Source organism: Mustela erminea, chromosome 2 (genome assembly GCF_009829155.1).
Source record: "Mustela erminea isolate mMusErm1 chromosome 2, mMusErm1.Pri, whole genome shotgun sequence".
NCBI classification, from domain to species: domain Eukaryota; kingdom Metazoa; phylum Chordata; class Mammalia; order Carnivora; family Mustelidae; genus Mustela; species Mustela erminea.
In genome coordinates, this window is record NC_045615.1 from 101,203,051 (window position 1) to 101,230,057 (window position 27,007).

The 27,007-nt window shown below is 53.9% G+C and overlaps 1 protein-coding gene across 5 annotated transcripts in view; it reads right to left on the reverse strand.

Annotated features, from left to right (window-relative positions):
* The window catches only part of TBC1D14 (TBC1 domain family member 14), a 103,173-nt gene extending 83,001 nt beyond the window's left edge, over nucleotides 1-20,172 (reverse strand). For 2 of the 5 annotated variants that reach the window (XR_004283348.1, XM_032333752.1), the window contains exons 1-2: nucleotides 19,632-19,734; nucleotides 8,333-9,071 (exon numbers count right to left, since the gene is read on the reverse strand). Coding sequence is in view for 4 of the 5 variants with exons in the window: in XM_032333752.1 (XP_032189643.1) it covers nucleotides 8,333-9,054 (722 nt within the window). In the remaining variant the exon portion in view is untranslated. Of the gene's footprint in view, nucleotides 1-5,666; nucleotides 5,787-8,332; nucleotides 9,072-19,631; nucleotides 19,795-20,122 lie in introns of those variants that run through there. The other 3 variants (XM_032333751.1, XM_032333753.1, XM_032333755.1) reach the window with 3 other exon arrangements.
* Nucleotides 20,173-27,007: the final 6,835 nt, after the last annotated feature.

Sequence of the window (27,007 nt, forward strand, 5' to 3'; positions counted from 1 at the left end):
GTATTATCCTCTCCTCCCACTAGAACAGAAGCTCCTCAGGGACAAGGGTCTTTGTCTTGTCCACAGCCAAATCCCAAGCACCTAGCACAGTGCCATGGCAAAGGGCAGATGCTTGGTAAGTACTTTTTTTTTAAAGATTTTATTTATTTATTTGACAGAGAGAGAGATCACAAGTAGGCAGAGAGGCAGGCAGAGAGAGAGGAGGAAGCAGGCTTCCCGCTGAGCAGAGAGCCCGATGCGGGGCTTGATCCCCGGACCCCGGGATCATGACCTGAGCACAAGGCAGAGGCTTAGCCCACTGAGCCACCCAGGCGCCCCAAGTATTTTTTTTTTTTAACATTATTTATTTCTTTATTTGTGAAAGAGAGAGAGCAAGCACACAAGCAGGGGAACAGCAGAGGGAGAGGGAAAAGCAGGCTCCCCGTGGAGCAAAGAGTTGGATATGGGGCTCGATCGCAGGACCCTGGGATCATGGCCTGAGCGGAAGGCAGCGGAAGTCTTGCTTAACAACTGAGCCCCACAGGTGCCCCTTGGTAAATGCTTCTTAAAAAAAAATAGGCCTGATGAGAAACAGGGTGAAGGGCAGAGCATAGTGCACAGCAACCCCCCAGGCCTGCAGGGAACCATGCCGGGGCCCACCATCACCAGGAAGCAAAGCTCGGGCAGGCAGCACGCCCTTAGCTCAGCTGTTCAGAGTGTGCTCTTGGAACGGACCTCTCATGGACACTAGCCGCCTATGGCTGCTGCACCATCCGTGTGCCGCTCTCCCCACCCCCGCCCCGGAAGAACCCCTGGAAATGAAGGTCAGGTGGAGTCAGGGCATCAGGGACCTGGCAGGGGCTGTAACAAGGGCCAGTGGCAGCTCAGCAGGGTCAGCCCGTGCTTGGAAAAGGCAGGCATTCCATAGGACTGGGGTTAAGCTGCTGAAAAGCCACCTGGCACAAGAAGTCCTAGAGGGCCTGAAAGCCTGGGAGTGGGGTCATCCAAACAGGGCCAGGGAAAACTCTCCTCACACAAAGGACAGTACTCGGAATCGTCGAGACACCTCATGGATGTGTACTTAATACAACAGCGGCTGCCCTCCTGGCGTCCTTGCCAAAATCTTCTCTGCTTCTCCTGCTCCTGGCCGCCCTGGCCTGTCACTGATTCTGCTCTGCACCCCCTCCCCACAGCCAGCCTGGGAAGGCCTCAGGACTCAGTGAGTGAGGACAGCCTTCTCAACCTGCTCACATACCATGCCCTCTTCGCACCGAGACGCTTCTGTGCCCCGAGGGGGTGCCGCAGAGTGGACCCCCTGACCTGCGAGCAGTGCCTCCGTCGGCCCCAGCTACACACTTGCAGACCCTGCCCGGCCCAAGCATAGCGCATCTCCTCTTGCTCTCCCAGCAACCCCCCCACAGCTGATCATGGCACGCATGTCCCCAAAGACCATGCAGGGCCGCCCCGCTGGCTTGGTCCATACAGCAGGTGACTCTGGAGCTCAGGTGCTGAATCTGAGCCCCACCTTGGGCACAGAGATTTCTTAAAAATAAGAATAAATTTTTAAAAAAGAGGTAGTGTGGTGTCTCCAGTAGAAAGAGCAGGGACTGTGGAGTTGGGCATGTGAGCCTGTCGGCTCTCCATCCTGGGCACCTCAGGCCACAGCGCTTTCCCAGAAACACTGGGCTTTCTCCTGCTCCTATGACTTTATGCATGCTGATCCTTCCACCTGCCAGACACCGTGTTGACCTTGTCCACGAGGAAGACACTCAAAGACCTGCCAACCTCTGAATCTCCGTATTTCTTTCTGGACTTCTATGTCTGTCTAGGAACCGTCCTCACATGCCACAGGGCCACAGGGCCTCCCTTGCTGCCTGGTGCTTGGAGCCCAGCACCAGGGTCACACGGCTGCTTTTTCTTTTCACAGCTCCATAAGGCAGGTGCCCTGAGCCCCTTCTGCAAACAAGGACAGGAAGCCCCCAGAGAGGCTGAGTGCCCGCCTTACCTGGGCCCACACAGCAGCAGACAGCTAGGTCCAGGGAACACCCACCAGGGCTGTTTCCCGGATATCACGTGGCACGCGCACATGCGTGCCCCAGGTGTGTGTGCACGCATACACGCACGCACACATACACACGCACCCACAAGCGCACGCACACATCTGGGCAAAAGTCAATTAGTAACGTAGACAGTGTGCCTCCTGTGTGCCTGGTGCTTCACACCCATGCACACCTCCTCCCTTTGACACCCGAACTTGTTTCTGTTCTCCAGATGAGAACCCTAAGTTTGGAGTTCTGTGCCCAGTGCCGGCTGTATCCCTTGCGGGCTACTCAACCACCCCCTGTCACAGTCTCCCCACCTATGAGTAAGAATTACTCACAGGACTTACCTGAATCCATCAGCTTTCGGCGCAGGTTACAGAAACCACCCGAAAAAGTTTAAGCAGAAAGGATCTAACAATGCAAGGACTGAGGTGATTTCACACTCCCGGTGAGGGCCGAAGTCTTGGGCTCTACCCTGGGCCCCTAGGCCCTCTGCTGCATCAGAGCCACCCCCACCCCCCAACCCTCAGAAGTCAGGGTCAGGACCCTCCCGCCCCACCCCACCACGGCCACAGTGGCCTGGCACTAGCCAGGGGACAAGCACAGGGCCAACAATGGAGAGCTGCACGGCCCTGACACCACCCTACCGGACAATACTGCCTAACTTTCTCCGCCTCCTCCTGCCTCGGTTGGCTCCTCCCGGGAGAAGCTGACAGCACCCAACTCCTATCCAGAATCCCAGCTCTGAGAGACCCCGACGGCACACACAGGAAGGAGAGTGGCCCACATGAGGCGCAAGCCCGCCTGCAGAGTCCACCTACCCACACACGCTCTCTCCCACAGGACTGAAGATCAAGCAAGGCTACCATGGCCACGTGCTCCGAGGGGCCCGCAGCGGCCACCGCCTGTCACTCCCCGTGCCTCTGAAGTTTCTCTGCCTAGCTCAAACAAACTCACCTCTCCGAAGAGAAAGTAAGGATGGGGGGCCTAGGGGGCCCAGTCGGTTAAGCGTCCAATTCTTGGTTTGGGCTCAGGTCATGATCTCAGGATGGTGAGAGCGAGCCATGCGCGGGGCAGGGAGGCTACTTCAGAGCTTCAGGTTCTCTCTCTCCCTCTGCCCCTCCTCCCGCCCCTCTCTCCCCCCTTAAAAATTAGTTTCTTTAATAAAAAAGAAAAGAAGGGGCGCCTGGGTGGCTCAGTGGGTTAAAGCCTCTGCCTTCGGCTCAGGTCATGATCTCAGGGTCCTGGGATCGAGTCCCACATTGGGCTCTCTGCTCAGCAGGGAGCCTGCTTCCTCCTTTCTCTCTGCCTGCCTCTCTGCCTACTTGTGATCTCTGCCTGTCAAATAAATAAATAAAATCTTTAAAAAAAAAAAAAAAAAGGAAAGAAAAAAAGAAAGCAAGGAGCACATTTCCTCCTTAGCACTGTCCATAGCCCCTTCCAAGTTATCAAACCCCCAAAGCCAAGGAGTTGTAGTTGAACGCATTCACACCAAGTCAAAATGCCTTAAAGACTTTTCTCAAAACAATGGTTTCACCTTTGTCCTTACACAGACCCATAAAAACAGTGGAATCTTATGTGAATCCCCAACAAAAGCAGACAGCAGGCCCACAAAGCCAAGCTGCAAGCTGGGGATGCACTCGGCCTGGACTTTGTCCCGCGGCGTCTCTCTGAAGACTCCATGCGCTCCTTACCAGAGGGGCAGTGAACCCCTGCCACCCCGTACACACGGGGGACCACAGACCAGAGGGGAGTTCTTGGGGTCACACAGGCCAAAAATGGTAGAACCGAGGTTCGAACCTGGGTCAGAGCAGCTCCAGCTCACCCAGCACCCTGCTCACTGTGTCACAGGCCCCCGCCACTGGGGTGAGCCCCAAGCAGACTGCGTCCCCAGGGGCTCCCTCCCAGGGTGGGGGGAGGTGTTTGGGGGGTGGGAGCAGTTCAGAACACAGCCGGGCACCACATCTCCCAGCCTCCCCTGCCCCGGCAGCTCTCCATCCTCCCTCCCGCTGCAAGCCCCTTCATCTGCTTCCACTACAGCCCAAGCATGGCTCCTCAGCAAGGACACCCAGTCTCTGCTGAGAGCGGCATACAGAGCTGCCTGAAAAAGCCATAAGTGGGCAAAGCGGATTATCACCTTCCAGGCTCCCAGGCCCGTGAAGATTAGCAGCCGGGAAACCCTGGCTTTGTAGAAACAAGCCGTCTCCTGTGGAAAACACGCGTATTACTGGATTCCTCTCGTCTACACAAACACTGTTCAACTACACAGGTTTTGAAACAGGACCCCTTAACACAGGCCCTCTCTCCAAACAAAGGGGATCCTGCTCCAATTATGTGACATCAGTATATTTCCTTCAGGGAAACAGACACCAACGTCTACACCTGCCAGCAGTGTGGTTCTCACAGGCTGGGTGATCCTACCCGCCCCTCCCAGCCCTCCCTGCCTGGGACAGAAGGCAGCACCCAGTACGACCCTGTGAAAGGCTCCTGGCATCTTGGGGACATAAGCCAGGGAGGCTGTTAGACAGGACAGCCACAAAGATTCATCCACCCCAAAATGTCAACAGACATCCTGATTTAACTTTTTCCATCATAACTTTTGATCAAAGTAAGCACCACATTAAAATAAGAACCAGAGAAAGCTTCAGAACAACTTATTTCCTAGAAGTGGTAACATTTCTGTTAGCATCACAGAGAGCCACTACTTACTACTTCTCAGGGAGTGTGCTAAAGGCTTACTGATTTGATCTCTAACCTTACAGTTTCATGCCCCCATTTAACAGCACAGAGGAGAGTAAAATGACTTGCCCAAGGTCACACAGCTACTAAGCAGGAGAGTCAAAGGCTCATAGGCTCACACCCTCATGACTGTACTCATGCCCCCCACCCTCGCGGTGCCTGCTCTGTCCCCCCCACCAGCTGTGAGTCCCTAAAGGCCCAGGACCATCTCTCAGCTCAAGGCGGCATCAATACCACAGGGCTTCTTCCGACAGCCCAGAGGGAGAGCAGGTCAAAGGGACAGAGGGAGCTGGGTCCACAGTGGTCAGGCCCAGCCTGCCATCCTGTCCCATCTCTGCTCCTATCTCTCCCAGACCACCACCATCATAAAGCAGTCAGGGCCACCAACCAGTCTGCTCCCTCTGGCCACAAGTTCGTTTCGTGACTGTGTTCAGCCCCTCCTCTGAGCCCCATTCTCCCAGATGAGCCTTCCACTACTGCCCACACTTCCTCCTACAATTTCCGAGAAATTGACTCAGTGAGGACAAGGAGAACAGAGAAGCACAAGAGTAAAGGAAGTTGCCTGGGTCAGGGGATGAAGCAGAGAAACAGGAGGACTCAGAAGACTGGGCCAGAAACCCCAGAGCACAGCTCTAGCCCCAGCCCTGCCCTCGACAAAACTCATACAGGCCTTACTGTGAGTAGGGCCCCCTGAGTGACTCACCTGTAAAACGTGTAGTGGGTTCCAAACACCCTTGCCACAGAACCCTCTTCCCCCTCAAAGGAATTTGAGATGGAAAGCTCCTCTAACACTTTAAGACTCTAGGACAAAAACACTCACTAGACTCAGCCCAGGAGATCACAAACTTCGATCCATTTGCCATTAACATTCCACCTGCTTCCCCAAAGTGCTTAATAATGGCTCACCATAATGTCACAGCCATTAAAAGGGTAAATGAGGGGGTGTCTGACCAGCTCAGTCAGTGGAATACGCAACTGTTGATCCCAGGGTCGGGAGTTCCAGCCCCATGTTGGGTGTAGAGATTCCTTAAATAAATAAAAAGAATTAAAAAAAAATTTTTTTTAATGTTTTATGAAAGGGCTAAGGAGACAAGAACTAGAGAATAAAACAAAGAGGAGACATTTCATTTCTGCGGCACAAAGCTACGAAAGATTTTCAAAAAACAGAAGCTTTACCATACTATATAATTTCCCTTACATGCAGACTCTAAAATACAGAACAACACAAGAACAGACTGCGAAATGAAGAGCAACCTGGTGGGGAGGAGGACAGGCCGAATAGGGGAGGGGGATCTAGAGGTATAAACTTCCAGTTATAAACTAAATAAGACAAAAGAACACAGCGCACAACACAGGGAACACAATGTAGTCGACACCAGGTAACAGCTTTGAATGGTGACAGATGGTACTGAGATCCAGCTCGACGATCACTTAGGAACACGCGTGAAAATCCAGTCACACTGTCTTACACCTGAAACCAACATAACAGCGTAGTCCACTATGTATCAATTAAAAAAGAATAGTAGCCTCAGCAACGATCCAAGTAACTGGCAGTGTTTCCTTCCAAAGGGAGAGAAGGCTCCATCCCGCTGAGACAAGGCAGCGGCCAGAGCCAGGCGCAGCCGTGAGAGTCACACACGTGGACCGACTTCATTCCCGTGACCGCCACACGAAGTAGGTCCCAGAAGCGGACCTTGTATATCAACAACATAATGGGCACCTTGGGCTGGGCACTTACTCAATACGATCTAAGAGGTAAGAGAGCCAACTCAGACAGGTGAAGTGACCTGTTCAAGGTCACACAGCGAGGACACAGGTGCAGGTGTGTTCAGTTCAAAGCTCAGCTCTTTCCTCTAGGCTGCTTCCCAGCCACCCCTACCCCAAACCACGTTTCCAAATTTGCCAAGAACCCACACATGGTCTCCCCAGCCCTTCTCCTGAGATTTGGATTCTAGAGTTTTGGGACGGATTCTGAGGACCCCACGTGTCCCAGGCACCCAGGTGGGATCTACAGACCCAGAATGCTGAAAACACCGACCTAAGAAAAGAGAACAGCTCAGCCATGCTAATCAGAACCAAAACCACTTATTCTGGGGCTATGGCTGCAGAAGGGACAGTGACTGTTGCCCCCAGAGCTCCTGGTCGCCTCCCACTGAAGGCGGTCCTGGGTTACTGAGCTCCGGGACCACAGAGGCCTCACACCTGACTGTCAGCACATTGGAGAGAAGAGATCCCCCACGAACCACAGCCTGCACCAGACATCTTTTCACTCAAAAGTGGTGTCAGGCTCACTTGGAACGATGCCCACATTCAGACGGTGAGGCAGCTGGGGCTGCGGTGATTTAGGCTTTAAGCCCACAGCCACAGAAGTCTCCCGTGGATGCCCACCAGCACAGCACACCACCTCTAATGGACAACCGGGTGCATCTGGCTAGCTCGGTCAGTTAAGTATCTGACTCTTGATTTCAGCTCAGGGTTGTGGGATCAAGCCCCAGGTCGGGCTCCACACTCAACAGGGAGTCTGCTGGAGATTTTCCTTGTCCCTTTGCCCCTTTCCTCACTTGAGCTCTCTCTCTCCCAGATAAATAAATAAATCTTTAAAAAGGAAAAAGGGGACACCCAGTACCACAAAGTGTCCTCCTTGGACTTTGCTACAGTACACACATGCAGGGGCAGCTGTGCCAACCACAGCAATGGGTCCCCCAACAGGCAGTTAGGGACAGGTCACCACTTCCCTGCACAGCAACTCACACCCCCCGTGCCCTTCCCCACAGCATGGCACAGCCCAGAGGTCCCCGGCTACTTATACGACTGATGTGTCCCCTGCCCTCATGCGCCTGACCTGAAGTCAGTTCCTGTAACACTTCGATGCACACACCCATCCCACAGTCCCCTGCTAAGAGCAGAGCCGGGGACACACACACTTGTTGGATGAAAGCACAAGAGGACAGGTAAGAAGCAGGCCCCGTGGGAGCTGTGCACCCCAGGGCTAAAGGTGAGACACAGGGGCCCTGCAGGCCCTGGTTTGGCAACCAAGTGGCCTGGTGCCAGCCCGGGGGGGGAAAGCAGAAACCGCAGGGCAGGGCCAGCATCAGAACACGGGCCCGGCACACAGCCCTGTGGGGGCACGGGGCCAGGGTTGCCTGGCAACACCAGAACTATGTTAGGCCTGCAGGGTCTGAGGGGGGATGTTGGTTCCTAACCCTGAGCTTAACCCTGAGTGTAAAGGGCCCTTCAGAGGATAAGGCTGACAAAGTAAGGCTGCCAATCTGTTAGCACTGGCCATTTACGGGTCGCCCTCCGCCACAGCCACTCAGAAGCTGGGAAATGACAACAAAGTGTGCAAGGGAGCCAGGGAAGGACACAGAGGTGACGGTGAGCAGACAGTAGAGTCACCTCCAAACCAGTCCTACCCACCACTGCACCTGGCTCCAGGCTCTGGGCAGAAATCACGGTCACCTGTCGGACTTGGGGTCTGCTTGGCAAAGCAGGAAGCGCACAGCACATTTCCGATGAGAACAGAGCAGCCGGTTTGGAGAACCTAACTCTCACGGAGACAAAGACGGCGTTACCTGGTAAAGAAGCTGCTAAGTGGTCCCAAGATTTTCAGTTTACTCCCATCCTCGGTTCCATCTGCACAGTCCTGCTGGCGAAGCTCACGGGTTTCCTTGACGGAGTTCAAGGTGACATCCGTGAACTGTGGGTCATCGTCGCTCTCCAGGGTCACTATGGCACTGGAGCTGCTCGTGACCACGAGGTCCAAGATGTCCTCGTTGCTGACAGACAGTGTGGTTGATAGCTCCGTGCCGAGACTGGACACGCTGCACACAGACACATCATCGCTGCGGCTCAGGGCTTTGGAGGCGGGGCTGTAGAGCTTCACCGAGTCATAGGCCGTCCTGGGGAATGTGGACGACTTCCGCACGCTCTGCTCCCACTCAGCACCGCCCGTAGCCGGGGGTGTGTAGGAAGGCAGTGGGCAAGCACTCTGGCAAGCTCGCTCAGGGACGATCTCTGGCTCCGACGGCTTCCTCTTCACATGGACCGCGCTGCAAGGGACGGGTTCCGGGTTACTGATCTCAAGGGTGGGAATGCCGGAGTCCACAGACTTGAGGCTGTGCCGATCGTCTACAGGACCAAGCTTCAGCCTGGGCCCATACTCTGGCAACGAGAGGGATCGGGGGGCCTTGAGAGTCAAGTGCTGCAGGTTCTGAATGTGGTTTCCTGGCTGACCACCCAGAACGCCCATCAAGGCTATGCCATTTGTAGAGGTGGACAGGTTTCCATCAGTCATCTTGGTCCGAGGAGGAACTAGAAAAAAACACAAAGACGGAAATTAAGACAGTAGCTATAAAAGCCTAAGACATACTCTTCTGCTATAGAGCTCGAATGTTCTGATGCCCTTTTTAGGGACAAATCCTTGAAAAAAGTCCTACATAGCCAAGTTTTAATGCAGAACCAGAAGCTACAGTTCTAGCATGTATCACCATGATATGAAATATAATCTCTTAAAAAATAAAAAATAGGGACGCCTGGATGGCTCAGTTGGTTAAGCAGCTGCCTTCGGCTCAGGTCATGATCCCAGCGTCCTGGGATCGAGTCCCACATTGGGCTCCTTGCTCAGTAGGGAGCCTGCTTCTTCCTCTGCCTCTGCCTGCCATTCTGTCTGCCTGTGCTCACTCTCTCTCCCTCTCTCTCTCTCTGATAAATAAAAAAAATTAAAAAATAAAAAAAATAAAAATAAATATAAATAAATAAATAAATAAAAAATAATGGGACAATAACCCCAACAAAGGCTAGGGTAAAACAGTACTTCAACAATCACCTTGCTCTTCATCACCAGCACCCCACCAGTCACGTGTCTGACCCCCTGGGCTGGCACAAAGGGTGTGAGGACAGGCCCAGGCAGAGAAAGGGTTATTTGTTTTTCACAGTTTTTTGAAAAATGATAAACAGAAGGGGCACCACGGTGGCTCAGTGGGTTGAGCGGCCAACTCTTGATCTGAGCTCAGATCTTGAGTTCACAGTGGTGAGTCTGAGTCCCACACTGGGCTCCGCGCTAGGCATGGAGTCTACTTAATAAAAAAAAATAATAATAACAGAACACGTGGGGCGCTTGGGTGGCTCAGTGGGTGGAGCCTCTGCCTTCAGCTCAGGTCATGGTCTCGGAGTCCTGGGATCCAGTCCCGCATTTGGCTCTCTGCTCAACAGGGAGCCTGCTTCCCCGTCTCTCTCTGCCTGCCTCTCTGCCTACTTGTGATCTCTGTCTCTGTCAAATAAATAAATAAAATCTTAAAAATAAATAAATAAATAACAGAACACCTCTGTCAAAAGTACATGAATTCATAACCCACATGTAAGTCAAGTGCTACCTGTTCCAAGACAGCATTAAAACCCAGGTGTCCTCATCAAGACAGGAAGCAAGATACATTGTGTATGCCATGTGCTGTGAGATGGCCCCAACCACATCCAAGTCAGCCATGGCCCCCCACATGTCCACAAGGCCGGGCATATTACCCCCATTACCATGGAGGAAACCAAGGAAACCTCAGCGAGGTCAAGAAATAGCTCCAAGATCATAGCATTATTTAGCAGCACAGCCAGGCTGTATGGGACTAACCCCAAAAACAGGCCATCCCCGGTGGATGAACAGCTTAGTGTGGAGTCATAAAAACCCAGGTAGAAGGCTGCCTCAGGAAGGCAGATAATAAAGGAAAAATAATGGGTCACCTGGGTGGCTCAGTCAGTTAAGCATCTGCCTTGGGCTCAGGTAATGAACCCGGGGTCCTGGGAAGCCCCGCATCAGGCTCCCTGCTCATAGGGAGTCTGCTTCTCCCTCTGCCTGCTGCTCCCTACTCATTCTCTCCAAATAAGTAAATAAATAAATAAAATTTAAAAAGGAAAAATAAAGACCATAAACCTACAATAAAGACTTGAGTGACAAGAGTCAAAGCTGTCAGTGACACACACACACTCCTGCCTACAGTTCTCTGGCTTAAGACACGGGTGGACTTGATGGCGTAGGAGGCACACAGCCTGGACAGCACAGCCCCCAGCAGACAGAGAACCCTGGAGTAGGTTAAGCCACCTTCCACTGTCCTTCAAAACATCAAAACTAAAGAAATCTGGTGGGGTTATTGAAATCTGTTCCACGGGGACGCCTGGGTGGCTCAGTCTAATAGGGAGCAGCCCTGAGCTGAAGCTCAGGTCATGATCTCAGGTCCTGGGATAGAGTCCTGCCTCGGGCTCTCTGCTCAGCGGGGAGCCTGCTTCTCCCTCTGCCTGCCACTCCTCTGCTTATGCTCTCTCGATGACAAATAAATAAATAATCCTAAAAAAGAAAAAAGAAATCTGATCCACAGTGTAGAACAACATAAAGAATGGTACTTTGGGTTGTTTTTTGGTTTTTTGTTTTTTAAGTAAGCTCCACACCCAGCATGGACACTAGTGCAAGGCTTGATCTCATGACCCTGAGATCATGACCTGAGCTGAAGGCAGACACTTAATCGACTAAGCCACCAGTCACCCCACTTTCTTGGGTTTTAATGGGACTTTTCCTGGGCTCTAATCCCCCCTATACTGACTACCCAGGGAGAATTAAGTCCACTACCATGAGAAAAGCATCTGAAGGCAGAGGCCCCAGCAAGCACTCTGCTGGTGGCCGCCATCATCAAAGAGTCAGTAGGAGAAGGTTCTGAAGCACAGTGGGAACAATGATAGCCACTCCCTTTCGGGTGTCACTGAGCCTTGCCGTTCCCCTTCAGGAAGCCTGGCCCTTCTCCAGTCAACACAGCAAAAGCAAATTCATTAGAAGAACCAGGGAGGGGGTCATTTCCCTCCCTCCCAGAATTCGAAGGAACCAGCCAGACAGTGTAGCACTGAAGAAAAAATAAAAATATGAAGGAATGTGGGGCACCTGGGTGGCTCAGTCTGTTAAGCATCTGCATTCAGCTCAGGTCATCATCTCAGGATCCTGGGGTCGAGCCCCACATCAGGCTCCCTGCTCAGCAGGGAGTCTGATTCTCCCTCTCCCTCTGCCCCTCCCCCTGGTTCATTCTCTCTGTCTCTCAAATAAATAAAATCTTTAAAATAAAAAATTTTAAAAATGAAGCAAAGAATCAAAATGGACAATTCAGAAACAGACCGAACTAAATATAAAATCTTGAAATATGACCCACTAAGTGAGGAAGGTTTATTAAACTACAATGTTGCACTGATCAATTACTGATTTTTTTCTTACAAGGTAGAACCACACTGCACTACACCAAAACAAAAACACATAATTAGGATTAAATACAGAAACAAAATTATAAATGTATTCCATCGGGCGCCTGGGTGGCTCAGTGGTTTAAGCTTCTGCCTTCGGCTCAGGTCATGATCTCAGTGTCCTGGGATCAAGCCCCATAGCAGAGAGCCCGCTTCCCTTCCTCTCCCTCTGCCTGCCTCTCTGCCTAATTGTGATCTCTACCTGTCAAATAAATAAATAAAATCTTCTTAAAAATAAATAAATAAATAATGATAAAAAATAAATGTATTCCATCCAGTGCTTCTCTAACCTACTGAGCAAAACTTCAGTTCACCCTCTGGAAGACTCTGGGCACCACCTCAGCACACATGAACACAGTTTCAGGCCACAGTTCCCACTGCCCTCGGTTTCCTGGGCTGCAGCCACCCCGAGTCCCCAGGCCTGAGCTCCTCCAGCCAAAACCGCCACCAATATTGGGGCCCCTGCCCTGGGAAATCCCTGAACCCAGCCATGCAGTGGAACAACAGGAGTCCCAACAGGGAGACACAGGGAGATTCAAATGCACATACACTTGAGACTTCGACTTTTTTTTTTTTAAGGTTTTATTTATTTATTTGACAGACAGAGATCACAAGCAGGCAGAGAGGCAGGCAGAGAGAGAGAGAGGAAAGCAGGCTCCCCGCTGAGCAGAGAGCCCCATGCAGGGCTCGATCCCAGGACCCTGAGATCATGACCTGAGCCGAAGGCAGAGGCTGAAATCACTGAGCCACCCAGGCACCCTGAGACTTCGACATTTTTTTAATTAAAAGGAAAATACAGCAAGAAACATTTCTAGCACACAGTGAAAAGCTAATCTCTTGCAATGTTGAGAGTTATTAGAATCATCGAAAAGCCATCAATAGTCTGACAGGTCAAACTTGCAAAAAGCCAGAAACGCCAGAGGAAACCCTTACCACACATGGCACTGGAACCTGGGTTCCTGGACCGGCTGACATTCTGGCTCCGCCGCTTACCACAGGGAGAAAGTGTAACCTTCCTGGACCTCAGCTTCCCTCCCGGCTGGCAGGAAAGTGGGTGATACAGGGATACAGACAACGAGAGGGCTCGGTGGGGGCACCTGCTCTCCCCCGTCCAACCACAGTCTAGGCCCAGTAGACAGGAATTCCCGCCCCCGCAGTCATGCGAGGAGCTGCAGGACCTGCACAGGTGCCCGCAGACAGCAATTCTGAGATGAGAGAAGTCATGGAACACAAAACAGTGTGCCAAGTGGATGCAGGGACCCCTTCCCAGAACCGCCACAAGAGCACAAGGGCGCCGAACCTGGGGTGACAGGGTCCAAAGCCGCCTGGCCATGGCCTCCTCTGTACCCCTCTCTCCTCTCTGCTGGGGCCCTGGCCTACAGAACAAGGGCCTCTTCCAGGGAGAAGATGAATGACCTTTGACACCTCCCTCGGTCCAAGTCCAAGTGAAGTTCCTTAAACCCCACAAACAAGGCTGGCGGCCTGCAGGGAAATAAGCTTAAAAGCAAACATGTCCTTCTGCTTGCAGCAGATTCACAAACCAAACCCCACAAGGGCCCAGGCCACCTGTCCTCAAACCCCTCCGCCTGGGGCCACCAGTCCTAGGAAACCAGAAGCCCCTGGCCAGAGCACCTGCCTTCCGAGCATGCCCCAAAGCGGGGCTGCACGCACAAAGCACTCGCTTCTCAGAGAGGCTGCAGGGTGGCTGTTGGATGCCTGCCAGGAGGCCAGCTGCAGATGGCCTGCCTCCAAGTCACACGTTTTCTAAAGACAGGATCAGCCTAAATTCCCTGAGCTGGCACAGAGCCCTCCCACCCTGGCCCTGACAGCCTCGGCAGCCTCATGCGGTCACCCTTGCCTCTCTCAAAACCCCACGGCCTGGGCCACCAGCATCCCTGGGGATGTGGCAGCAGGTGCCACAAGAAGACACAGCACATTTCCAAGGCCACTTCCCCTGAGAAGCTTTCCCTTGCTCTCCCAGGAGGCTGAAGGTCCTCCCTTCTCTGAGGCTCCTTTTGGCCACACCTGAGACAACTGTCTATCCTGCTGCTCCCCTGGCACTCTGCTGCTCCCCGTCCACTGCTCCCCTTGGCCCTTTGCTGCTCCCCTGGCCCTCTGAGGGTTTCTAAGCTCAGGCAGGCATGGGGCTAACAGGTTCCAGATACCACTGTCTGGCCAAATGCCTTGCATGGATTAAGAATTCAAAAATCTACTTGCTGAGTTAATTATTACTAACAATTAGGTTCTAAGAGGGCAGGTTTCCGGGACAGTCCGTTCAAGAAACATCTATGGCAAGTGGGTTCTGCGTCAAGAACAAGGTGAGCCCTGGACCTAAGGAGATGAGAAAGAAATGCACCCCTCCCCCCCAATCAAGTTCCCGGCAGCAAGCCGGGCATGACCATCCCATGCCCTGTTGGCTGCCCACCACTCTGGGAGGAACAGTCAAAGTGAAGAGAGTTCCTCCCTCTACACCGGCTTCCCAAAGCCTGGGACAATCCCCTCCAGCAGTGGCCACAGCAGACCCCACAGGCCCTCTAACTCCTCCAGACCCAGGTGGCCAGCCATGGGATACAAGTTTAAGGATGACTAGCTGTCACCTCCCAGACAAAGGAAAAACACATAAGACGTCAAGTACAGATCAGAGGAAGGCTTTTTTCCCTCCAGGCAGCAAGATGAATCTGCATCTTATTTACCGCCCCAAGAGACAGCACACCTCTCACCCCACCCGGGGCCAGACCTGAACCTTGCACCCCGCCCGGGCTAGGCCTTCCGGACAAGTCAGAAAGCCCATGGCAGCTCTGCCAGTGACTCTGAATGAGACTTTGGAAAACAAGTCCATCCTGAACAACAGTTTAATTTGCTTCTCTTTAAAAAGCAGTGACAAGGACTTGACCATGCCTTCATAAACAAACAGTTTATGAGGCCAAACCCAAATGACTGAGTGTCCCCAGCCGGCATACCTCTACTTGCGGGCAGCTTCGGGGAGAAAGGGTGCTGCCCATCCATGCAGACATCCTCTGGTGCTCACCTGCCTGTACCTCTTCCTGCCTATGGGCATTCACTTCCCAGGGCCCTCACTGGCTGCTTGCTGGGGGCTGCTTCCTCATACCCCGACCAGTACCATTGACACCGTGCCTCTCCCCGAGCCTCCACAGAGGACGCGCCTGCCTTTGCTGCCAAGCAGCCCATCAGCCCAGCTCTGCCACTGATTTCCATACCCCCTTAATCTTTTTTTTTTTTTTAACAGATTTGAGAGAGAGAGAGAGAGAGAGAGATAGTGAGAGAGTGCACATGCAAACGCATGGAGAGAGAATCTCCAACAGATGCAAAGCCCACCACGAGGCTCGATCCCAAGACCCTGAGATCATGACCTGAAATGAAACGAAGAGTCAGATGCTTCAACAACTAAGCCACCAGGCACCCCTCCATACCCTTAATCTTAAGAGAAGACAGACACTGCTCCTTTCTGTCAGCCACAGCCTCAGAAGCCACCTCACAGAGCCAAAGCTTCAAGAGGATAGGACCAGGTTTGCAACACCAAAGACCCCGGAGCATCACCAGAAAGCTACAATTTAATGAGTACCAGGCCCTGCGCTAAGCTCCTAGAATGGTCTCCTGCTTTATAGCCCTCATGGTCCAACCGGGGAGGGCTTCCGTACGCTCGCTCTTCCCACTGCACCAGGGCCGAGAATAATGGCTCAGTTTGCATTATGCACAATGGAAATGTCAACCATAAAAGTAATTTGATTTTTAAATGGGTTCTTTTTCAGGATAAAAACAATCCCAAAAAAGGATTTCCTAGAAGTTCAATATATTCCTCTGGGAGGTGAACAGCAACTTTCAGGTGCCTAGAACGTAACAGAATGTTATTTAAGTAAGTTGTGGCCCATCAGCAAGCCAGGCAGAAACTGGAGGTAAGCTATTGAGGGTCCCCAAAGGCTCTTTCACAACCCAAAGGAGAAGACATGTAACTTTCACTGCCCCAAAGCGGTTATGTTTAAAAAAAAAAAAAAAAAGCACAGGTGGGAAATTTTAAATAAGGACTTTCACTGCACGGGCGGGGGGGGGCTTTGTCCCCCCACTACCCCCAAATGTTTCAGCTACATACAGTGACTTAGCAAAGTGACTCAGCATAAGTATCTCAAGGTGACTGACAGGTAACTGACAGAAGAGGAAAGTATTCAGATCACTTAGCAAAACCAGCACAACTTACAGTCTTAATTATTAAGAGAAAACCATTTATTAAACACTCGCCAGGCAGCAAACCTGCTACGTGTAATCACATGCTCCACTCATCACAAGGCTGCAAAGCTCGGTGGAGAAACTGAGGCTGAGTAAGTCACCTAAGGTCACAGGGCGACAGAAACTGGATTCACACCAGGTCTGACATCAAAGCACACACCAGACTGCTGAAGCTTTGCAATGCTCGATAAACTAAATGCTTAACAATTTTTACAAGCCTCTGTATGTCAGCATTCAGGGAAAAGGTCTTTAAAAACGAAATACACAAGGGGGAAAAATAATGCAGGCTCTGGAGGCAGGCTGCCCGGGGTTCAAAGCCTAGCTCCTCCACTTACAAGCTGTGTGACCTTGGATTCGTTTAACACCCCTGTGCCCAAATTTCCACGTAGTAAAATGGGAACAATAACAGCTCCCGTCTCCTTAGGCAAATAAAGCATTTTGATTTTTTTTTTTTTAAGATTTTATTTATTTATTTGACAGAGAGAGACACAGCAAGGGAAGGAACACAAGCAGGGAAAGTATGAGAGGGAGAAACAGGCTTCCCACTGAGCAGGGAGCCCGAGGCCAGGCTAGATCCCAGGACCCCGGGGCCATGACCTGAGCCTAAGACAGACGCCCAGCAACTGAGCCAGCCAGGCGCCCCCAAATATAAAACGTTTAGATCATGCCTGGCACGAGTTAAACCTCAGAAGCTGGTGTTACTTCTTCCTGGGCAGATACGGCCAGCCGGCTCTGGCCCACCATTTTAGCAACTCATTTGCATAAACAAAGCCCAGACTCAGCCACTTTGCGCAGGCAAACCTCACCCTCTGGTTTCTTCCTGTCACTGACATCTCTCCTCACACCTGCTCTGTGGCACTAAGCTCTGGGCCTCAACTGCCCATCTGTCAAATGATGATAAGCCCAGCTGATCTACCTGAGGTCCTTCCAGCTGGGCAACCTAGAATTCTTAACAATTCAGGCCCTAGAAATTTCATAACTGTCCTAAAACAAACATTAACAGATGACACCCACTCATTTTCCTAAAACCTTCTCTTCCATATTATGTATAAATGCCTATTTTCATAGCAAATCTTCTCCAAGGTCCCAGAGCTCCACAAGCACCCACTATAGGCTGGGCAGGCATCCCCTGTGTTAAGGCTGGGGACATGACCGTCAGAAGCTCTGACCAACAGGGGAGACAGATTCCAAACTAAGCTGCTCTGATAAGCAGGTCCTCAGGGTTAGAGATGACTTCATCAGAGCACAGATGAGAGGAAGAGTGCAGGCCTGAAAGACAGAACTTGGCCCACTGGACAGAGGGGAATAGGACAGTGGTCCAGAGGAGTAACAGAGGAATGGAGAAGAACGGCGGGATCAACAGAGGCCAGGCGGGGCAGCACTGATGCTGAATGTGAGAGGGTGGACTGGAGGCACACTGTGAAAACTGTTTCACCAGGAGGAAGCAAGCCCAGCTCAGCACACAGCAAAGTGCTAAGCAGGAACTGGGACAGGAACTGGGACCGGGCTGAACACCAAGGGGAGGTGAACCTGGCCGAGCAACCCAGGGCCATCTGAATCCCACCCATGCCTCTCACCCAGCTGGGGAACTGTGGATCAGTTATGTTACCTCCCTTAATGTTTCCCAAAGAAAATACTCACTCAATAACCATGTTCTCATTAGGGCTGGGGATCAGGTGGAGCCCACAATCTACAGCGATCGAATATATACAACTAAGACAGCCTGCAGGGGGTGGAGGGGGAAAGAGCAACAGGGGCTGGACAGGGAGTTAAGAAGAAGTCAGGAAGAAGTCATTGCCACACTTGAGGCAGGGGTGGTACTGGCCAGAGAAACTGGGCCAGAGGCAGCGTTCCAAGACCGCTGCAAGACCAGCCGGGCCCAGGCAAAGCACCTAACGGTGTGCAGATGTAATCCAGCTGCAAAAGAGGGGAAAAGGGTGCTTCAGCTGGTTGAGCACCTGCCTCTTAGCTTCGGCTCAGGACATGATCTCAGGGTCCTGGGATCAAGCCCCACCTGGCTCCACACTCAGTGGGGTCTGCTTGAGATTCTCTCTCCCTCTGCCTGGCGGTGCCCGTGTGCCTGCGTGTGTTCTGTCACGTGCTCTCCACCTCTCTCTCTCTCTCTCTCAAATAAATAAATAAAATCTTAAAAAAATAAAAAATAAAGGAAGTCAAGACAACAAGGAGGTACAAACATCTGCTGATAGGGTCCCAAAGACACCACCCTCCTCAACTAGCCTCAGGAAATAAAATAAGTGAACGCTCAGGACCCTCCTGCACACTGAACTTTCCAAAGCAAAGCTTTCAATACTCTCCTGGGGAAAACGGTGCTGTGCAATTTAAAAAAAAAAGGGGGGGGGGGAATGGGGGGTAGCCCAGGAGGGTTCTGTCCACTAAATGCCCACTGCCCGAGCCAGGAGCCTGGAGTCTGTGTGGCCAGTCCTGCCCCTTCCTGAGGCTTCCACAACATGGCCTCAATCTTCTTCCTGGGAGCTCTGTGCCCAGGGAGGACGCCTATGCGCCAACACCCCAGCTCTGGCCCCTCTGTCAGCCCGGGGGGAAGGATCCCCAAGCCCATTCTCTCTGGTCTCTCCTGCACAGAGGAATTCTGTGGCCCAGGAAAGGGGGGGCGTCCCTGAGGTTACCGGAGCCCCTGGCTCCGGGACAGGAGGTCTGAGAATGTGGGTTCTGCGGTCTGGCGACAGCGGTTCCAAAAAGAAAAGGGGTCGGGAACTCCAAGGTAGAGGGGAGTCCCGGGAGTCGGAGACCCCAGATGCCAGTGGCCCCTAAGTGGAGACCACTTTCAATGATTCCTGGGCTGGTAGGGGCCAGGGGTCGCCCTCCCCCCCAGGTGGACAAGAACCTGTGGGGGAGGGGGCCCGAGATGGAGGTGATCCCAAGGTGGAGAAGGTTCCGGTGGTCGGGGCCTCAAAGTGGAGTGGGCTGGGGGTTCTATGGTCCTGGGGGTCGGGGGTCAGAGACCCCGGAGGTGGCGGGGACCCCTCGGGGCGGCTGCGCGGGCCGAGCTAGCTCCTCTCGGGCTCAGGAGCCCGGCGCCTCAGGAACAAAACTTTTCGTCAAGTTCCGGAAAAGAAGCGTGTCAGCGCGCGCGTCTCCAAGAGGCGGAGGAGTCGTGAGCCCCCGGCCCCGCGAGGTCACCCGGGCCCCACGCGCTCCCCGGGTGCGGGGGAACGCAGCGGCCGCGCGGCCCCGGGGGGACACAGGCCGGTCCCTAAGCCGCGCGCCCCGGCCCGGCCCGCCTTCCGCGCCCGCCGACGCAGCAGCAGGTGGCAGCGGCCCCGCGCGCCCCGGTCCCCCTCCCTCCCTCGCGGCCCGACCCCCGCCGGAGGATCCCCTCAGTACCGGAGTCAGCGCGGCTCCGACGCCATCCCCGGGGCCGGCGGGCCCGCAGCCCAGGCCCCCTGGGAGCCGCAACTTGCGCGGCGAGGACGCTGGGCGCGCCGCAGGCGGTGGGCCGGGCGGGCAGGTGCGCGCGAGCCTCCCGCGGCCAACAGCGGCGCGCGCCCTCGCCCCGCCCCGAGCGCCCTGCCCCCGCCCCGCGAGCCCCTGCCCCGCCCCCTGCCCCGCCCCGCCCCGCGCGCCCTCGCCCCGCCCCCTGCCGGCTGCAGCTGCTCTTCCGCCCGGCTGCCGCCCCCCGCCGCGCCGCCGCCGCTCCTGGAGCTCGACGCTCGCCCCGCTGCCACTGCTGGGCCGCTCGCCCGCCCGCCGCGGGCTCCGAAGAGGCGTCGCCGGCCCTTTTCTCTCCCGAGGGCCCAGTGGGACCGCGAGGGGAGGCCTGAGAGGATCTTCGGGTCCGCCCGGCCCCCGTGGACACCCGCCAGGGGCCTCCGTACCTGGTCAGCTCCACCCGCGGCCATCTTGGAAGTGGGAAGCGGCCGGGAGGGGGAAGGGGCGCGCGCGGGCAGGGACCAGGCGTGGGGAGCCGAGCGGCGGAGCGCATCGATGGGCGCCCCTGCCTCCCGGCAGGTGTGCGGGGCTAATGCGCCCCGGGACGTCCGGTGGCCGTCAGTCCGGTCCGGCCTATGTCTCTTGATCTGTAAAACGGGCTCTGCTGGGAGTGCTTTGCCGAGCTGTTCCGCGGGGCCAGTGCCGTGGTTCTCGCACTAAGCCGCGCTGGAGGGTTTTTGAAAATTCGGACGCCGGTGCCGTGCCCCAGCTATGTTAAATCACAGCCTCCGCAGGGGGATACAGTCTGGGCCGGGTCTGCGGTAAAAGCCGCCCTGCGGAGTGGGGAATGAGGTCGCTGGCCCGGATCCCAGGACGAGCCGGAGCCGAGACGGGTCTGAAGCCAGGTGCCCCGCGGGGAGCCGCCTTCCGAGAGTAGGCGAAGCCTCCTTGGGGGATATCTTGTGTGCTGCCGTGTCTGTTCCCTGGTCCTGGCAGGGAGTCGGCACTTCAGTAGTCGCTGAACTGTTCTATTCTGGGGACATCAGGGCAGAGGAAAGAGTTCAGTGGCTGGGACCCCGGAGGCTTGGGGTCCACACAAGGCTTGGAGCCCTTGGGGCTGTCCCTGGCCAGAATGACCAGAGAGGAGACGTCAGAGAGTCGGGTCCACTGCGAATTGGCAGAGCAGTGAGGGAAGGGGAATGTCTTAGAGTATCTGGAAGCCTGCCGCGGAAGATGAACTTGTCCGAGCCATGGTCATTAGTGTTGGGCCAAGGAACCCCTGGCTTGTTTCTACTGCCTCTGCGTCCTAGGTCTAAAAACTCCCATGGGCCACCTGGGTGGCTCCCTGCTTCTCCTTCTCCCTCTTCCCCTACTTGTGCTCTCTCTGTGTCAAATAAAATCTAAAAAAAAAAAAAAAAAAAAAAAAAAGTTAAAAAAAACCCCCAACTCTTAACACCTATTCGTTAAGATGACAGGAGGGGTGAGAAATTTTTAAAAAGCAGTCTCTTAAGAGAATAGAATATATTAACACCCCTTACAGTGCTTGGTGCATAATAGAAGTTTACAAATGCTTACACTTCTGGGTGGTTTTAAGGAAAAATGCTGACCTTCCTTCAAACCCCAGCAAGCCTTCCCCCTGCTTTTTTTTTTTTTTTTAAGATTTTATTTATTTATTTGACAGAGATCACAAGTAGGCAGAGAGGCAGGCAGAGAGAGAGGGAGGAGGAAGCAGGCTCCCCGCTGAGCAGAGAGCCCCAGTGCGGGGCTTGATCCCAGGACCCTGAGACCATGACCTGAGCTGAAGGCAGAGGCTTTAACCCACTGAGCCACCCACGTGCCCCTCCCCCTGCTCATTTTAAGAAAATACTAACAGGAAAATACAGACTTGCTTCAGGGCTTACTTAGTCAGCAATGTAATAAATAGGATTAATAAGTCCACCTTCCCAGTGCTCCTGGCCACTCCCCCAAATTCCCTCCCACCCTCATTCTGAGTCTTAGGGTTTTAAAACCCCATAATGACTAGGAACCATTGTTCTGAATCCAGAACCAAAAAAAGAAAAAGAAAATTTTTGGCCTTCAGATTTACATATGGCGCCCTCTATCTGCCTTTTCCTCACCTTCTCCCCCATCCTGCCACCCCCACCCCCTGCTCCCTGCCCCAGCCAAGAGCCCTTCCTCGGGGCCCATCAGTCACTTAATAACCTCAGTGAGCCTAACAATTATAAATAAGAAGAGTGAAATAAGCTATGTGGGCGTTTGCACTCCCATCACCTGTTTGAGAACCTTGGCGCCTCCCAGCACCCCTCTGTAATAGGGAGACAACTCTGTAAGGGGGGCCCGTGCTAATGCCAGTGAGCTCTGTCGCTCACTGCTGACTGCCTTGGCAAAAATCCAGCCTACCCCACGCAGACCGAACCCCGAGACCCTCAGAATGATTCTCACCCCACTTGTTCCTTTGAGGGCTGGCTGCAAAGCTGTTGCTAGAGGAAGACAGTTAGGGCCTGTCAGCTCCCAGGGCTCAGTTCCGGGCCCAGGACTGAGAGACCCATCCTAGACTGTGTCCATAAGGCTTTCCCTGTCTACCAGACTCCTAACACCTCCACCTCCCAAGTTGTGCAAAGATTAGAGACCAAGTAAGTGGCCAAGAGGTTAAATGTAAAAAACTGTCTGGCTTTGTCATTTTCGGGCCTGTTTGGGAAGCTCTTGTCCCCCCCCCCCCCAAGTAATACGGCATAGAAAAAGTGTGTTGGTCAGCCCGCCGAGGGGAGGGGGGATGTGGGCCTCCTCAGAGAGCCCACAGAGGGACCTCAGGCCTGACCTCTGAGCCTCCCTGGGCTTACAAACAGGAGCAGGCGCCTGGTACCCATGGGAACCACTCTTATGCCAGCCCCATGCTGGGCCCTGGCCACACCAGAGGGACTGACAGCCCACAATTCCTGCTCTCGCAGATCCCCAGTCTTGAGAGACAGGTGGACATTCACCAATTCAGCCTCATCTCCTTGCAAGGAAGATGGTTCACTGACCAGAGGCAGACGTCAGGAGGGTCATAAGCACAACATCAGGGTCCTCCAGCCCATCCCTCAGAGGGGAAACAGGCCCAAAGAGTAGGGGGTATAGGCGGTGGGCACAGAATGAGGCCAGAGCTCTCTTGCCCTGCAAAATCCCTTTGCATCTCTTCTCAGGACATATGGGGATCTAGTCTCCCAAACACCCATTTTGCCCCAACCCTCCCCCACCCAGCCCCTAATGGGAGCTCCATAAATTTCTGCTGAGTGGATGAATAAATTCTGCTCACAGCTGCATCTGTCCCCATAACCTGTCGAGCTCGCACAGTGACTTGAATTTTGCAGGTAAGGAGACAGGCGCTGGGCAGTGAGGCTCCCCGGTCCAGGGCTCACAGCATGCTTTCCACGGTCTGGAAGCCCTCGCCCGTTTGCCATCCTCCCTCTCATCCTCCTGGTCCCCAGCCTCCATTCGAGCCCCCAGGGCCAGACCATGCCCACGGGGCAGAGGCAGATTGCACAGCCCTCACTGATCTCAAAAGAGCTTCCCCTCAGCCCAAGCATTTTCTGGAATCCACCAGAAAACTCATCCTTTCTGCCTTGAGTCCCGGGAGGGTTACCTTCTTCCCCGCGGACACGGGAGTGCTTACTTTTTGGAAACAATGCCTGGAATTTGGGGTTCTCTTGCTGCTCCTGGAAATTGAGCAATATCATAAAAGTAACAAATAAAAAAATAAAAACAGACAGGGAGCGCTGCATGCAGGTCAGGTTTCCCACAACCTCAGCCCAAAGAAGACAGCCAGAGACACAGAGATGGAAGAGTGTCAGAACCAGCAGAGAAGACACCACAGCCTCTGCACTTGGCTGCAAGAAGCGGCCCTCAGACCCTCACACCAGAGCCATCAACTGGCATTTTCCTCCCAGTTTTAGCAGGTGCACTTACAGGACTGCACTAGGTTAAACTCGATGAACGCAGGGAGGCAGATGTCCTAGTAGCAAGACTTTCATCAATGAGAGAAGGCATGGCTGCAACAGAGAAGGAAGGGAAAGAAGAAAGTGTAACACACAGGATCTCTCCAGTCTGTGCCTATGCTTGAAAGGAGCTATCCTTAGACAGTTACCCCCAAATTCAGGCAAAGACTAGTGTAAAAATATGTTCACCGGTGTTACTTGCAATAGTGAAACGGACATGATGTAGATGTCTGATCAGAGGGGAGATTAAATGGAGAGGCTCGTATGCAGCTGTTTAAAAAAGTTTATTATAAGACAGAAGACATCCTTAAGTCATAAGAGTAATACTGAATTTTAAATAAAGTATAAGCAAAGAACACGGAATATGCATCATTCACAGGCATGAACAGGCAGAAACACTAAAATGAGTCTCAGAACACATTTGATGGTCTTCTGTCCCTATGTTTGTTTTGAAACTCAGAATTCCCCACGAAAAGTATATGCTGTTTTTAAAGATGGGCAAGGATGCTTGCTGATGGGTGACCAGCAGACTTCGAGAAGCATGGTAAACAGTCCTGTGAGGGCTCCGTGTCCAGAGCCCTCCTTATCAGGAACTTTAAGCAAAGCAAGCCCCATTATGTGCTCGCACCCCAAGAGGTTAGGGATCCGTGCACAGCCAGGCAGCACAACAGAGCTCCGAGACTGGTTGGTGTGGCCCACCCTCTGTCACAGTGTCTCTAGCTGCCCTAGTGACCCTGTGATGCCCTACCATTGCCCCTTTTCGTGGGAACACTTGAACCCAGCTGGATCTGGCCCAGAATCAAAGCTCATCCTTTCCCAGAGCATCCCAAGTAATTGCCTGGGAAAAAAAAAAAGAGTTACAATGAAACCAACAGACCCTCCGAATTAGGGAATGCCTGGCCTTGCTGGGGGAGTGGGGGAGACCCAGGGGGACCCCCTGTGGCCTCAGCTTCCTGAATACTCAGAGGAGCAAGAGGCCTGGAAGGCTCTAGGTATGAGGGAAGCAGAGTGCCTGGGGGCGGGGCTCCCATTTCCTGAACACCCCAGTGGAATTTTCCAAATAGCCTCGTTTCTTAAAGGCATCATTCTGTTGCCTGCTGCTGTCATCCTCAGAAAGCAAGGCCTGGTTCAGAAGCTGTGGGGTCAGGTCCCACACGGGCGCTGCATGAGGAGGGTGCAGAGGGCAGAAGGGGGCAGGGGGGCAGCTCCTTCCCACATGCAACGATCCTCTGCAGAGCACCCCTCCCGGCCACCCGTGAGGCTCTGTCACTGGGCCTGAGGTCTCTCCAAGTTCACAGAACTACCAGGGTTATCCTCACAAATCAGCCTTGGTACCTGCCCTGCCCTCTACCCAGAACTCCCAGACTCCCTTCTTGCTAGAATCCCTGGTCCCTCCCAGTGCCTCCCAACATTGCCTCAGCGGCTGCCAGACCCACACCAGCCTCACCCCATTCATGCTCCCCGTTATGATCTCTGGGCCACCCTCCCAGGTAACCTTTTGCCTTGTAGGGTCTCGGCACAGTCCTCAGATCCCTAGCAGACAGCCTGGGGCCCACACTGAGGAGTGCACCATGGATGTGTCCATGCTAGCACCTGCCCGTGTTGCCGTGAGGAAACAGACTCAGGCAGACGGACCTTCCAGCCAAGTACACAGGCAGGGTTTGAACCCAGACCCTCCAGCTCCAGAGGCCTGTTCTGGGCTGCTGTACTGTTTGGTGGATTCACCTCCTGTCCCTTGTGGTGGTAGGGGGTGGGGGGTTAGGGGGAGGAGGGCCCACCCACAGGACTCACCCCCCCACCCCCCCGAGCCATAGTTTGTTCATCTGTAAAATGGAGATGCCCATGGATCGCTTGCTGTGTCCTTGGGCTCTTGGGAGGACTTGGGGAGATGCGGCCCCTGGAGGGGGGGGCTGTAGTGAGATCTGGGAGGAACGGGTGGGAGTGTAGGTGTAGAAGGGGGCCCCTGCAGCATCACTCCGAGGGCGCATAGACTCAGGTCCATATTCTGGGGGACGCAGAGGCCCCCCAGCTTGCTCATCTCCCTGTCAGGGCTCCAAGTGGATGTCTGAGCTGGAAACAGTCAGGTGAGGGAAGAGATTCAGGACACTGAATGACGATGGGGGTGGTGCGCTAAACTCACCCGGTGGGAGGCCCGGATCTGAGGGGTAGAAAGGTCCCCCATCTCCCCTGCATCCACCTGGCCCCAGGGAGTGAAGCTCAGCAAGGCCTGGAACCCTAGCCCTAACCTGGGGTGGAGGGGGCATGGGAGCCTCGCTCTCTGGGGCCTGCTGTGTCCAGAAGAGAGCCTGCTCCTGGCAGAGGGCAAGGGCCCAAGCTGTGCCACCTCCATCCCTTCTGACCCCAGTAAGGCCCTGCAGAATGAGGGGATGAACTGTGGGATGAACACCTGGCTTTCATCTTTCAAACAGTTTTAATGATGGAAAATGTCAAATGTGTACAAAGCAGAGTGCTGGGGGTAGGCGTGGTTGGTGTCCTGCTGCTCCCCACTCCCTCCACTGGGTCAGGTGCGGCTCCCATCCAGCTTGTCCAGTGCCCATCTCCAGCACTGTTCTCCCCGTCATCCCTCTGTTTCAATTCCTGCGTAGCCGATGGTGGAGGCCGGTGCAGGGACAGGGAACCCCAGCATGGTCCCCATTTGTGTCACCCTGCTGACAGGGCCTGCGTGGCCGGAGATGGCCCGGTCGGTCCTTTCTGAAGCCAAAGTACCATAATGGGTGTAGATTGGACACAATGAATAAGAATTCCTTGGTATCCCCAATTATTTCTTTGTTAAGATTTTATTTATTTGACAGAGAGACACAGCGAGAGAGGGAACACAAGCAGGGGGAGTGGGAGAGGGAGAAGCAGGCTTCCCACCAAGTGGGGAGCCCGATGCAGGGCTCGATCCCAGGACCCTGGGATCATGACCTGAGCTGAAGGCAGAGGCTTAATGACTGAGCCACCCAGGTGCCCCCCACCATTATCTTTAAAAATGTCTTTCTGGGGTGCCTGGGTGGCTCAGTCAGGGAAGTGTCTGCCTTCAGCTCAGGTCATGATCTCAGGTCCTGGGATGGAGCTCCATGTCAGGTGCCCTGCTCTGTAGGAAGCCTGCTTCTCCCCCCTCTCTCTCTCCCTCCACCCCTCACCACTGCTTGTTCTAATAAAAAAAAAAAAAATCTTTAAAAAATAAAAATTTCTTGGGGTGCCTGGGTGGCTCAGTGGGTTAAGCCGCTGCCTTCGGCTGGGGTCATGATCTCAGGGTCCTGGGATTGAGTCCCGCATCGGGCTCTCTGCTCAGCAGGGAGCCTGCTTCCTTCCCTTCCTCTCTCTCTGCCTGCCTCTCTGCCTACTTGTGAT